At 45.3% G+C, this 15,231-nt stretch overlaps 1 protein-coding gene across 1 annotated transcript in view; it reads right to left on the reverse strand.

Moving 5' to 3' along the window:
* The window catches only part of DNAH6 (dynein axonemal heavy chain 6), a 2,906,060-nt gene that overhangs the window by 1,987,877 nt on the left and 902,952 nt on the right, over positions 1-15,231 (reverse strand). The window contains exon 32 of the mRNA XM_030192089.1: positions 1,515-1,652. Within this exon, the coding sequence (XP_030047949.1) occupies positions 1,515-1,652 (138 nt within the window). The remainder of the gene's footprint in view (positions 1-1,514; positions 1,653-15,231) is intronic.

A 15,231-nucleotide genomic window follows, 5' to 3' on the forward strand; every position in this document is an offset into this window, starting at 1 on the left:
CTCTGTCTTACTCACAGAAACACTCTGTCACAGTGACCGCCCCTGTGGTCCTGCACACACACTCTCTCACATCAGATGGAAGGAGAGCAAGGGAAGGAGGGGGTCATGGAACTGAGTTCCACACACACACATTCTCTCTGTATCTCTCTGTCACACAAACACACACACACTCTTTCAATCCCTCTGTCTCACTTTCACACACACTCACTGTATGATTCACACAGTCTGTCTCTCTGTCTTACACACACTCTCATTCACACAAACACTCTGTCACAAGGACCGCCCCTGTGGTCCTGCACACACACTCTCTCACATCAGATGGATGGAGAGCAAGGGAAGGAGGGGGTCATGGAACTCAGTTCCACACACACACTCTCTGTATCTCTCTGTCACACAAACACACAGTCTCTGTCACACACACACAGACACACTCTTTCAATCCCTCTGTATCACTCTCACACACTCTCGGACTCACACAGTCTGTCTCTCTGTCTTACATACACTCTCACACACACACTCTGTCAAAAAGGACCGCCCCTGTGGCCCTACACAGGGCCTCCTCCTTCCTCATTATACACCCTTCACTATTACTCCATCTCATTACAATACTTTAATATTAAATATTTGGTTAACAAAAAACAACTAATCAATATAACCTTGCTAGCGCCCGTTTCATTTCTAACAGAAACGGGCCTTTTTTACTAGTAAATAGATACATTTTCCTCATCTTGGGAAGGGTTACAGCACCAGCAAAAATTAAAGCTACTCGACTTTCTGACTAAACCTTAAATGTTAATGGAAGACAACCATTCAATCAATATCTCATAGTTAATGGTGTCAAATGCTGCAATGAGGTCCAGCAAAATAAGTATGACATTGATCCTTCTGTCAAATTCAGGGGCCTTTTTACTACGGCATGTAGGCACCTACGCGCATCCAGTGCACATCAAATTGGCACTACCACGTGGCTACTGCATGCCCCAGGCAGTAATTCCATTTTTGGCGTGCGCTCAAAACACGCGGTAGAAAATATTTTCTATTTTCTACTGTGTGGCGCTTACCCTGCGGTAATCAGCAGTTTATGTGCATTGAATGCTTACTGCCCAGTTAGTGCATGAGACCGTACTGCTAAGTCAATGGGTGGTGGTAAGGTCTCAGGCCAAAGATGGACGTGTGCTGGTTTTAATTTTGCCGCACATCCATTTTCCAGCACAAAAAAAGCTTTTTTCTAGGCACACTGAGGCAGTGGACCAGCACGTGTCCAAAACAAACACCTACACCAGCGCAGGCCACTTTTAGGTGCACCTGAGTAAAAGGGCCCCTCAGATCATGAAGAATTGTGATCAGAGCCGTCTTTACACTAAAACTCTGTGTTATGGACAGAAATGGCTTTGAACAGTACCCTCATTTTGTCATAGCGCTAAAATAATATAAATTGTAAGAAAAAATGCACAAAGTAATCATGGTATTTCTTTGTTAATTATCATTAAAATATATTTACAAATATTCAATACCTTTGCAGCTTTAGCATTCCTAATAGTTATGAGTTGCTGAGCAATTACAGAGAGAACTTCAATGTCAATTCGATTAAATTCATCAAAGCAGCACCAAGCTCCAGACTGAGCCAGTCCACTAAAGAAACGTCCCATCATCTGTAATCAAAACAATATATACTTATACTGTGTTAAGAAATGAAGTTATTTAAAAACATTTTATGTTCAACATTATATTTTCAAAAACACTGAGTTATTAAAACATCAAAATCTGCTCCATTTATTTAAATCATTATGAATTCAATATTCAGCTACCCACCAATGAGGTAATTCTATAAGGAACCACTTCAGAAGTTGGAGAACAAAGCCAGGGCTGGGCAGACTTCTATGGTCTCTGCCTTGAAAATGGCAAGGACAAATCAAGATTAAGTTTGCATATGTAGAATCACATCATACCTTATGCTATGAGTTTATCTTGTTGGACAGACTGGATGCCATCATCTACTATGTTACACTTAGATTTAGGCAGCAAGTACATATGCTAGTATTTTAGTCATTTACACATTTCATTCATTTCATTTCATTTTTTTTTTTTTTAGCCATTTTCTGGCTATGCACTTTCTGTAAGTATGTGCCAGTATTCCATGGCATGTACTTTGTAGGTGGGCACTCACATGGGCAGACTTTTGGAACAGCCTGGGTGGGGCACACACGTACATTCATAGATTACAAAATACTATAATCTATTCACAATCTAGGTGCAAATGTTTACACTAGCTCTGTGTCTACTTTTCTTTATAGATTAGGCTCCATATAGGCACATTCTCGGTGATTAAAAATGGGCACTCATTTGCAGAATTACCCTCCACACGCACAAAGTTATAGGATAACTTTATGCAGATTTTTAGACAGATTATGGGAGATTTTCTTTTAAAGCTCTACTAATGAAAACTTTAAACATGTAATAATTTATTCACATCAGCTGGTTTTCTATACTGTTCAATTGCCAAGATGACCTCCATTAATGGAATACCCATTAAAGAGATCAATTATTCTTTTGTTTTCATTTTATATATGTAATATAACTCTTATGTATTGTTTGTTATTGAATAACTTGATATATGTTTAAAATGTGTCTAGTGATTCACATTTCTATAATTTCTAATCAATTGTTCACACATGAATGTATCATAATTTATGATTTTAGTATAACATTTTGTTTGTTCATCACTCTTTCTCTCTCTCTCTCGCTATCTAATATAATAATTTGCTCTTCCAACGGTCCAATGAGGCTACCTGCGACCGTAACCATCTCCTGACGTCACTCTCCCGCAGTAGAAACCTGCTTGCCTGACGTCAGGAGATGGTTACCTCAATGAGAGACATTGGAACGTAGCAGGAGCAGCTTCAGCCCTTCCTCCACATGCACCAACATCTCCACCCAGGGCCACCAAGAGACTGGGCCGGGCCTGGGGCCCAGCCCCTGCCACCATGCCCCCCCCCCCGAGGTCGCTGCCGCCGCCCCCCCCTCCCCCCCCCCCCCCCGAGGTCGCCACCACTCCCCCCTCCACCCCCCCCCAAGGTCGCCGCAGTTACTGCTCCCCCCTCCACCCCCCCAGGTCACCGCCAAGGCCCAGCCACCCAACATAGACCTGCCAAGTCTCCCGCAAAACACGCGGCGCCAGCTCCCATTTCCAGTCACTGCTTCTTCTCCTGTTGAGCAGCAGCGGCCGCTACAAAAACAAAAAGAGCTAATTAAAGCACCAAAAATGCTTTTAAAAAGCAAGCGCGGAACCGCAGGCAGCCATCAGCCATTGGCTGTCGGCTCTGCAGCCGCTCCTCTCGCCTCTCACGTCACTGCCCCTGGAGCAGACCACGGAGGAGCGCAGAGACGTCAGAGGAGCGGCTGCAGAAGGGTGGAGGGGGTCCTGAGGCCAGAGAGGGAGGGGGGAGGTATCTCTGTCACACACACACACTCTCTCTCTCTCTCTCACAATCAATGTCTTTCTCTATCTCACTCTCACACACTATCTCTCACACACTCTATGTCTCACACTGTATCACATTCACTCTCTATGTGTCACACAGTCACTCTCAAACACTCTCTTGATCTCATACACTCTCTCGGTCTCACAGAGAGTCTATGTATCACACACATACTCTCACACTCTATCCGTCTCACACACACTCTCTCTCTCACAGACACACTCGCACCCACACTCACTCTCTCTCTGTCACACATACATGCTCGCACATTCACTCTCTCTCAGACAGTCACTCTCACACACACACTCCGAGGAAAATCTTGCTAGCGCCCGTTTCATTTGTGTCAGAAACGGGCCTTATTTACTAGTATATATATTTTTGTTACATTTGTACCCCGCACTTTCCCACTCATGGCAGGCTCAATGCAGCTTACATGGGGCAATGGAGGGTTAAGTGACTTGCCTAGAGTCACAAGGAGCTGCCTGTGCCTGAAGTGGGAATCCAACTCAGTTCCTCAGTTCCCCAGGACCAAAGTCCACCACCCTAAGTACTAGGCCACTCCTCAACTCCTTCATATATATGGCCCAAAATTCAAAGCAATTTAAACCGGCAGGAGAGGCTCCAGCCCACTTAAATCGTTCAGGGCCTCCCAATTAGCCATATTCAGTGGCATTTAACCAGGCAGTGCCGCTGAATATCGGCTCTGACTGGACCAAAAAAAGAGTGGGCAGATCTGGGGTGGTACTGGGGATGGCGGGGAGGAGCTGACAGGTATGTGGGTCAGTGCCAGCACCCAGTAGCTAAGCTGGTGAATTTAGGACAGCTCAAAAGATGTCGTAAATTCACCAGCTTATCTATGTGGGCCCCAGCATTCAATATCAGCAGGGACCTTCATAACTTTTAAACCTTTTTTAAAGGCCTCCTGAGCCCCCTTGGGCCCCCTGAAACAGCCCCCTCCTTCCTTCCCTTTTTCCTCAGACCACAACCTAAAGTACCTACCTCCCACCCACCCCCACAATGACCCCCCCCCTCCCACCTCCCATTTTGGTAGGTCCTCCTGAGCCTGCCTTCAATTCCTGGTGGTCTAGTGGGTGTGATAGGGACAAGCGTGAACCCCTCTCACTCCAGTCCATAGTGGTAGCTTCCTAAATATGGAGGACGAAGGAAGGAGGGGAATCGTTTTGAGAGGGCCTGAGGGTATGGAGACTGGAGCCTCTGAGGAGAGTGCTCCACCTCACCTCCCCCCTCCCATCAACATAACATCGTGCACTGAAAAAGAGCAATCTCCCCGTGGTGCAGCCCTGAGTGTATGATCTAAGGGTTTCAGTCCCTCTTAGGTCACACTCTATTGATGCCTTTGTGGAGTTTGTGAGACCCATAATAACTTGCCAGTAATGGGGAAGAGAAAAGCTAAATCCAGATTGTATGCCTCAACTTCAACTCCTATAAGTACTGTACTTATGCATAAGCATGTTGTCCCTGCTTCTCAAGTAATTAAGAATGTGTGAAGTCCTTCTTTAAACACGACAGGACTCCTCCTTTACCATCCCAGTTCACAAGTGGTGAGAGAAGTGCTTTTTTTGTAGGATAAAAGGTACAGGTACTCATTATGGGTGGGGTCACCATCTATGACTCCGCCCCTATGATAGCCACACCCACAGCAGCCACACCACTTATACAAGCCACGGCGCATATAAACAGGTATCATTGAAAATACTATACTAGTATAGGAGAAAAATAACTTGTGATTTTTTTTTCACTATAAATAATTTCTGTAAGCTGTTACAGCTCCAGTATACCCAGTGCAAAATAAGACAGCAGATGTAAATTCTCAAATTGGACATATTCCTAATACTAAAATGAAAATAAAATGATTTTTCTACCTTTGTTGTCTGGTGACTTTGTTTTTCTGATCATGCTGGTCCCAGTCTCTGATTCTGCTGCTCTCTATCTGTTCCCTTAACTCCGTTTCCAGGGCATCCTTTCCATTTATTTCTTTACTTTCCTCCTTTCTTCTTCATTTCTTGCCCTACATCCATAGGTAAAAGCTGGGTCCTCCGCAGACTTGACTGGAGGAGGTACAGAGTGGATCCAGCTTTTGCCTATTTTCTCCATCCATGTGCAGATTTTCTCCTCTTTACTCTTTCCCTCATTTTCGTCACTATGCATTTCCTTTCTATTCGTCCCGCCCCTCCATCCATATGCATCTCCTTCCTTTTTCTTCCCTCTCATCCATCCATGTCCAGCATTTTTCCTCTCTCCCTCCATCTATGTACAGCATTTCTTCTCTCCCCTCCCCCTCCATCCATGTTCATCTCACTTCCTCTCTTCCCGCCCCTCCATCCATGTCCAGCATTTCAACTCTCTCCCCTGCACTCCATCCGTGTCCAGAATTTCTCATCTCCCCTAAATCCATGTGCATCTCCTCCTGTCTTCCCTCCCCTCCATCCATGTTCATCTCACTTCCTCTTTCCTCCTCTCCATCCATATCCAGTATTTCAACTCTCTCCCCTTCCCTCCATCCATGTGCATCTCCTTCCTGTCCTCTCCCTTCCATCCGTGTCCAGAATTTCTCATCTCTCCCCTAAATCCATGTGCACCTCCTCCTCTGTCTTCCCTCTCCTCCATCCATGTCCATCATTTCAACTCTCTCCCTTCCACTCCATCCGTGTGCATCTCCTTCCTCTGTCTTTTCTTCCCTCCAACATTTCTCCTCTCTTCCCTGCCTTCCGCTTCATCCAAGTCCAGCATTTCTCCTCTCTCCACTCCCCTCCATCCATGTGCATCTCCTTCCTGTCTTCCCTCTCCTCCATCTATGTCCAGCATTTCTCCTGCCCTCTCCTCCATCCATCCATGTCCAGCAACTCTCCTCTCCCTTGCCCTCTGCTCCCATCCATGTTCAGCGATTCTCCTCTGCCCTCCCCTCCCATCCATGTCCAGCGATTCTCCTTTGCCCCTATCCTTCCCTCCCATGTCCAGCGATTCCTGCCCTCTGCTCCCATCCATGTCCAGCAATTCTCCTCTGCCCTCCCTTAACCATCCATGTCCAGCAATTCTCCTTTGCCCCTATCCAGTGATTCTCCTCTCTCCCCTGCCCCCCTCCCATCTATGTCCAGATATTTCTCCTCTGCCCTCCCCTAACCATCCATGTCCAGCGATTCTCCTGTCCCTACCGTCCCATCCATGTCTAGCGATTCTCCTCTCTCCTCTGCCCTCCCCTAACCATCCATGTCCAGCAATTCTCCTTTGCTCCTACCCTCCCATCTATGTCCAGCGATTCTTCTCTCTCCCCTGCCCTGCCCTCCAATCCATGTCCAGCGGTTCTCCTCTGCCCTCCCCTAACCATCCATGTCTAACAATTCTCCTTTGCCCCCTATCTTCCCCTCCCATCCATGTCCAGTGACTCATCCCAGCCTCCACCTGCCCCCGAGTTCGTTCCAACCCCAGCCCCACCTACCCGCCCTCTGACTTTCCGTTCCTGCCACCCTGCGTTGAAATCTTTTATTTTATTTCACGTTACAGTGGCAGCAATAGTGAAGGCAGCAGGCAGGCTTGCCTCCTTGCTTCCCTTCCCTCAGCGATGCGCCCTGCCCTCGTGAAAAGAAAATTACATCAGAGGAAGGCGGGGCGCTGAGAGGGAAGGGAAGGCTGGAGGTAAGCCTGCCTGCTGCTTTCACTGCTGCGACTTGAGGTAAAAAAAAAATAAAAGATTTCAACGCAGGGCGGCATGAATGGAAAGTCATGGAGCTGAGGGCGGACAGGTGAGCCGGCTCTGAGAAAAAAGGTGCCAGTACGCTGTACCGGCGTGTACCGGCACAAAAAAAGCACTGGGTCTGAGTGATGTATCTGCTCCAAAGATAGGGCAGGATTCTACTTCCCCCACACTTGCCTTGCTTATTCTGTACCCCCACCACAGGAGCTGGTTTCCTTACCATCTGTTCTTGAAATAAATGTCTGGACTAGGAGGGGGCCCAGAACACCTAATAAAGACTCTCAAGTGGATGTTTCTGTGAAGGATAATTGGATTTTTGTATCAGAGACTAAAACTATGATTCAACTGTTTCTTCCCCAGGTTGTCAATTCTTGCAGCAGACTGTGAATAAGATTGCAGAACAGAACTCTAGGCTAGCTCATTTAGAATCTTATTAGGGGACTTTGAGAACCAAGTCTAAGCTATTCAGTTTGTTAATGTTTCATTTATTAAGGACAGCTTGTTCCTGCAAAGGTAGGTTGAATTTTTAGAAAATTCAAACCAGGCAAGGAATTTAAGGGCCCTGTTTACTAAGGCACGCTAGTGTTTTTAGTGCGTGCTAAAAAGTAGTGCACGCTAATGCTAGAGACACTCATATATTCCTATGGGTTTCTCTAGCATTAGCATGTACTAATTTTTAGCTCACGTTAAAAATGCTAGCACACTTATAGCACGGCTTAGTAAAAAGGGCTCAAGACTCCTAAATTTTCCTCAATTTCATTTACTATCTCCTAAGGAGCTGTTTAATAAACACTTAAAGGAAGTCTTGGAGTTGCCTGAGGCTGATTCTATTTTTATTGTCTTATATTTCTTCTGCTAAAATTGTCTTCAAAGATAATGAAGAAGGAGGAGAGCAGGTGGATGGAGTGTTATTCGATTTAACAGCTTTTTTAGAGATATCTAATGATGTGATTTATTTATTTTATTTATTTATTAGGATTTATTTACAACATTTTTTAAGGAATTCACTCAAGGTGGTACACAGTAAAAATAAATAAAAAATCAGCAATAAACAATTACAGCAGTAAAAATATTCAAATAACAATAAAAAGTATGGCATAGTATACTACTCACAATGTCAACACAATACATAATAGAACATTTTAATTGTGTGATGTCCACCAGAGCTACTCTTCTGTTTTCCTTTGTTAAAGAGGAAGATAAACTAGCTGTATTAACATTTTTTTTCAACATAAGGATGCAATTTGTTTTGTGGTCAAAAAATGTACACTTTCCCTGATGCGTCCATGGAAACACAGGTGCGTAGGAGACAGTTTTTGACTCTGAAGCCTAAAGTGTTGCAGCTGGGTGCAACCTTTTTCTTAGGGTTTCTTGCAAGAGTGTTATTGCTTATCAGGGGAATAGCTATATATTTTTTTTTTACTCATTGCAATTGGAATCTTATTTTTTTGGTAGTTAGGTTGATTGATTGGGGTTTAAATATTTTATTTATTTATTTATTTAATTTATTCATATTTATTTACAGCCTTTTTTAAGGAATTCACTCAATGCAGTGTATAGCAAGAATAAGTCAAACATAAGCAAAGCGAAGATTACCTGTAGCAGGTATTCTCTGAGGACAGCAGGCTGATTGTTCTCACATGTGGGTTGACGTCCGCGGCGGACCAGGAACTAGACAAAAATTTGGCAAGCAAAATAATAAAGTGTTTCCAGAGAGATCCGCCACATGAGTAACGTGAACCGCGCATGCACGAACGACTTCCCGCCCACCGCGCGAGCATGCCTCTTTAGTTTAATCAAAAAGCATAAAAACAAGAACAACAACTCCAAAGGGGAGGAGGGCGGGTTTGTGAGAACAATCAGCCTGCTGTCCTCAGAGAATGCCTGCTACAGGTAAGTATCTTCGCTTTCTCTGAGGACAAGCAGGCTGCTTGTTCTCACATGTGGGGTATCCCTAGCAACCAGGCTCACTCAAAACAATGAAAATTGGTCAATTGGGCCTCGCAACGGCGAGAACATAACATTGATTGACTTGAAACCAAAATCAACTAACTGAGAGTGCAGCCTGGAACAGAATCAAAAAGGGTCTGGGGGGGGTGGAGTTGGATTCTAAACCCTGAACAGATTCTGCAGCACCGCCTGCCCAAACCAACTGTCACGTCGGGTATCTTGTTGAAGGCAGTAGTGAGATGTGAATGTGTGGACTGATGACCACGTTGCAGCCTTGCAAATCTCTTTAATGGAGGCCGACTTTAAGTCGGCCACTGACGCAGCCATGGCTCTAACATTATGAGTCGTGACATTACCCTGTAGAGTCAGCCCTACTTGGGCATAAGTGAAGGAAATGCAATCCGCTAACCAATTAGAAAGTGTGCGTTTCCCGATGGCGACTCCCCTCCTGTTGGGATCGAAAGAAACAAACAACTGGGCGGACTGTCTGAAGGGCTTTGTCCGCTCCATGTAAAAGGCCAATGCTCTCTTGCAGTCCAAGGTATGTAAACTGCTTTCCAGTCGCGTAGCCAGTCCTGACATTTTGGGTGGGCCCAGAGCTAATATGGGTGGGCACTAGGTATGAGTAGTGTTTCTTGGGATACTCCTTAATAATGCCTTAGAGTGCACTTGATGATGGATTTCTAAGTAAACATTCTGTGCAACAGCTCTCGTGCATTAACACAAACCACATACCTGGTTCATGGAACACCGACATTTTTAAATATAGTGATTTTATCCCATATCTTAAACTTGACCAAATATGACTGCTATAAGGCAAACATGTCAATGGCACATATCCTTCAAACTTTGCTTTGTAACAAATGCAAATGCCTGATTAAGCTGTATTCATAAAACAGGTAAATTCTGAAACTGACATTCCCATTTAAAAAGCCAGAGAAGTCAGACTCATATAGATCCCCACACGAACTACATGCACACAGAATCTTTTACATCGGTCACAAGAAGAATACAGACCACCCCTTACAAATTGCAGAATAAAACACACAAAAAAATAGAAATCACAGAGATGGCAAATTACCCAGTTCCAAGCTTGAGATTTTGTGCAGTCCTGATTTAAACTTTTTAACCGAAATCAGTGTGGGATTTGCAGTGCCTGATTCTGCCCATGGAAATCAGTGCTGCAAGTCCCATAACAATAGGGTGATCAGAAATGCAGGACTATCCCAAAATCTTCAGCCTGGAACTGTAGCCTGGCATCAACCCTGCCCTTCACCCTCCCCTCCCCTCCCCTCTCCCACAGTTTGGCATCAGCGACAGCGATCAAAGCAGTGGCGCACCTAGGGTAGTTGACACCCGGGGCTGGTCATTTTTTAACACCCCCCTCCAAAATCCAGTACTAGGCATACCGAGAATACAAAACACTCAGGACCTATAGAGCAATTCTACCATACCATAAGCAGTCATTTCTACAAGTCACACAAGGAAAAGGAAAGCATCTTAAATACTACTGTCATCACGTTTATCTGTAATATCCTCAACCTCTCACTGACCACTGCGACTATTCCTGATGCCTTCAAACATGCCGTAGTCACACCACTCCTTAAAAAACCTTCATTGGACCCTACCTGCCCTTCCAACTATCACCCCATCTCCCTCCTCCCTTTCCTATCCAAGATACTTGAGTGTTGTTCACCGCCGTTGCCTTGACTTTCTTTCATCTCAAGCTATTCTTGATCCACTTCAATCTGGCTTTCGCCCCCTTCATTCATCTGAAACAACGCTTGCTAAAGTCTCCAATGATCTGTTCCTAGCCAGATCCAAAGGTCTGTATTCTGTCTTCATCCTTCTTGATCTATCTGCTGCTTTTGACACTGTTGATCACAGCCTACTCCTTGTCCTCACTTGGATTTCAGGGCTCTGTTCTGTAGCTTCCTCGTCCCAGAAGGCCCTGCAAGCTCTACTATTACCCGTGGCCGAATACCTCAAGCCTGCAGTTCACCTCTGAGCTCTGAGACAATTAAACTAACCTCGCCTCCAAAGTCCTAGACCATGGAAGGGAAAGAAAACTAAAAGGATTTTAAGACCCAGTAACCAGACAGATGGTAAGTACAAGTTACTAGTTGTTTATTTAAACCCAATTTGGGGTATGGAAAAAATGATGTTCTTAACACATTAGGTTCTTTTGTAACATAAAAATACATTTATACATAAACTAATAGCATACTTTTTCCTACAGGTGCAGCTATAGAACAACAGTGAAACCAACAGACAAGTATTAACCAAAGTATCTTATTTGTTCTCTCTCAATCTGAGGCAGCTTGGACAGAGAAATCATATTAATTTGTTAATTCTGTTTAAGTTTGGTTCAGTCCTGCAAGTGATAGAATGCCATCTGGGTTTAATTACTCAAATGTCTAGCTTTTGCTAGACTAGAGGTTAGAAAGGTCAGAGAGAAATGAAACTTTCTTTGTCTCTTTTTGAGTGATGGATTGTTCATAGGTATTATTTACCACATCTGGATGCCATTCTAAGCAAGGCATACTGGACAATCTCGAGGGGATCAGCAAGCAAGCTGTTTTAAAAGATTAGGCTGAATGCTGTTTAGAGAGAAGGAAATAGGTGATAATTTAGATTTTGTCTTATAAGGAATTCTGATTTCTGCTTATTTTAAAATATGTTTTATTCTGTTTAATTAATAAGTTCTATTTCTCTATGTAAAATATCTTTTCAATTCAGTGTCTGACTTTCAAGTGAGATTTGTCTGCAGTTTAAGAGGTCATCATCTGGTTTGAATTATCCACAGTCCTAGCTAGGTGAAAGAGGTCAGGAAAAGTCAACTCTTCTCCTTGATGGATTATAGCTAAGTGTAGGACTGGTCTCCTGAAAGTAATAACAAACCATGTCTGTGTGCCATTAAGCAAGACTGGCCGCTTGGCCCCTTAATGAATGCCAGAGTCCGGTTAGTATGAAGTTAACCGGGAATCTGAGAATTTAATAATAATAAAATGCAGGAGATAGGTGCCACATTGTCTAGTTTGAGAGGCCCCAGGTCATAGGTCAGTTTAGGAAATATCTCAAACCTATGTAACTGATATTTTTGAGTAAATGTGTAGAGATAATTAGTTCAAGACAGGGTAATCAATCTACCATCTGGTGAGAAAGGGGGGCTAGAAGGGTTTAGGACCCTATATAAATAAGAACAAAAGCAGCTTACATTAGACGAGACAGGAGAGCCAAGACACAGAGAGACAAGAAGGAACTAAGACAGGAGACACAAGACACAGAGAGCTGAAGAGAAGGAGAGAGCTAGCGCTGATGTCCTACTTTGTTTGCTGGCAAATAAAGAAGATTTCTCTCTCATTCTGGTGTGTGGTGTTTGACTCCTGAAGTACCACAGATTCTGCTAACAATAGTGGTAATTCCTGCATCAATTCCTGGTATCAGAAGTGGGATGCCGGACCCTGCATCAATTTCTGGCACCCAACTGACTGAGAAACACTGACCGGGTATGTATTTTGTATTCTGTATTCTGTATTGTAATCCTAGGAAACTGTAAACCAGCCCCTCAAAAGTTGAGGGAAGGGGAGTCTGATCAACTCTCAGCGAAGGCCTTAGTACCTTCTAGTCTAGTGGGAACTAGCAGGGAAACCACCAGAGCTTATCTGTATTTGAATAATCTGAAATTGTTGGGTGGGATTTTTTGTACACTGTGTGTGATTCATGAATGTTAAATGAGTGTGGACTTCTTATAGCTGCGGTTCCAGTTAACGCGAGTTCAACTGGCCAGCGACGGAAGGAAGTGATTGTTGTTTGTCTACCTTCTGTCTCGGGAGTGTGGACCCCTTACCACACTTCCAAAAAAAATTCCCTTCGTTTCTGTGTGTTGTAACTGTAAGCATTATGGGGGGAACATCGTCTAGTCAAACTGGTACTCCCCTAGATTGTATGCTTAAGAATTTTAAGAAAGGATTTTTAGTTAATGATTATGGACAGACTTTAAGCTTAAGTACTCTAAGAACCTTGTGTGAAGTTGAGTGGCCATCTATGGGAGTGGGGTGGCCCCCTGGTGGCAGCTTAGATATTGAAGTAATCCGGAAGGTCTACAGCATAGTTGTAGGAGAACCAGGATATCTTGAACAGCTCCCTTATATAGATTCCTGGGACAGCCTTGTGACTGACCCTCCCTCTTGGTTAAAAACTTATATGGGATCCCCGGTAAAGTTCATGTTGGGCCGCGTTCAAAGAAAGATTATTAGAAAATCTAAACTGGAGGAGGGAAAGAGCCCCAGGAAGCCCACCATCCAATCGGTGGCTTCCGCCCCTACCCTGTCCGAGAAACCCATACTTTCTGATGACCCCTCAGATCTTGAGCCACCACCTTATGGCCCATTGTTGGGGTTCCGTTCCACCCCCAGAGATCCACGGCGTCCAGCCCAAGCCTCTCCAGCACAGGCTTCTCCGGATAGTTCCTCCCCTTCTGTGCAAACCCTGCCACATCCTAGGTTGGACTTTTCAGCCAGCATCTACCCTTCTCTGCCATATCCTTCCCTGCTAACCTCCCATGACCCGTTTTGGGCCCCACTCCCTGACTCCTCAACTCCCGACAGCCCAGCCTCTCCCTCTAGTACCCCTTCCCACTCATCAGGGGCCCAGCATCCCTTTCAATGGACTGAATCACCTGTGATCACCTCTCAGCCTATGAGTACCCCTCCCCATCCCTCAGGGGTTCAACACACCTCCCCTGAATGGGTTAGACCTGCTGCAATCACCTTTGAGCATGATAAGAGGGAGCTCCTCGCTCTACCTCAGGTTCCATTCCCACCTCTGCCTCTCCGTCAGGTAACCACCACTCGACCGGATCCTAATAATCAGGGTCAGGTTATACAGGCCTACCAGTATGTACCCTTCACAATCACCGATCTCCTGAATTGGAAGACGCATTACCCCTCTTATACTGAAAAGCCTCAGGCAGTGGTGGACCTAGTGGCTAGTATTATGGCCACCCATAACCCAACTTGGACTGATTGTCAACAGCTTCTCCTGACCCTCTTCTCAACTGAGGAGAGGCGGAAGATTTTACAAAATGCTGAGGCCATCACGCGAGCGCCTGACCCCGAGGGGACACAGGACCCAGAGGAATGGGTTAAAGCTCGGTTCCCTCGTGCAGCTCCAGCTTGGGATTCAAATAATGGGCAGCACTATGAACTGTTGTCCGGCTATTGCCGGGACTTGCTGGAAGGTATGAAGAAAGGCGTAAAGAGGCCCATTAATCTGGCAAAGGTCTCTGAAATTCTCCAAGGGGCAACTGAATCCCCTGGGGCCTTTTTAGAGCGACTAATTGAAGCCTACAGAACATACACCCCATTTGACCCTGAGGCACTAGAAAACCAGAGAATGGTGAATAGTGCATTGGTGGCCCAGAGTATGCCAGATATCCGGAAGAAGCTGCAGCGTCAGGAGGGATTCGCAGGGATGAATACCACCCAGCTAATTGAGATCGCCACAAAGGTTTTCGTTAATAGGGATCAGGAGATGCGCCGAGAGGCTGACCGGAAGATGCAGAAGAAGGCCGACCTTTTGGCGGCAGCCATTACTAATTCCACCCTTAACCGAGGTCGACCTCTAGCCAATGGGAAGCCAAAGTAGGACCCCGGACCGCCAGCCCAGCCTCGAGATTCCTTCAATCAATCCCGGCCACGAGGGGAGAATCCCAGACCACGATTGGAGAGGGATCAGTGCGCTTACTGCAAGGAAAGAGGGCACTGGAAAGATGAATGCCCCCAGCAGCGCCAGGGACTGAGAAGGGGACCAGGAGATCGAGGAAGCCGAGGCCGAGTTCGAGAGGGAAGTTATGAGCCTTCTGAATCTGACATCATTGGGATAGCCGAGATGGCAGAATGGGATGAATAGGACAGACCGGGTTCCTACAAACTGGGCTCCCAGGAACCCATGGTCAAGCTAACCATAGGGAGCCGCTCAATTCCATTCATGATTGAATGGATACAGGAGCTGAACACTCTGTTGTGACGGAGCGATTAGCGCCTGTGTCTGGAAAAACTGTCCGAGTGGTGGGAGCCACGGGGGTGC

Source organism: Microcaecilia unicolor, chromosome 2 (genome assembly GCF_901765095.1).
Source record: "Microcaecilia unicolor chromosome 2, aMicUni1.1, whole genome shotgun sequence".
NCBI lineage: Eukaryota > Metazoa > Chordata > Amphibia > Gymnophiona > Siphonopidae > Microcaecilia > Microcaecilia unicolor.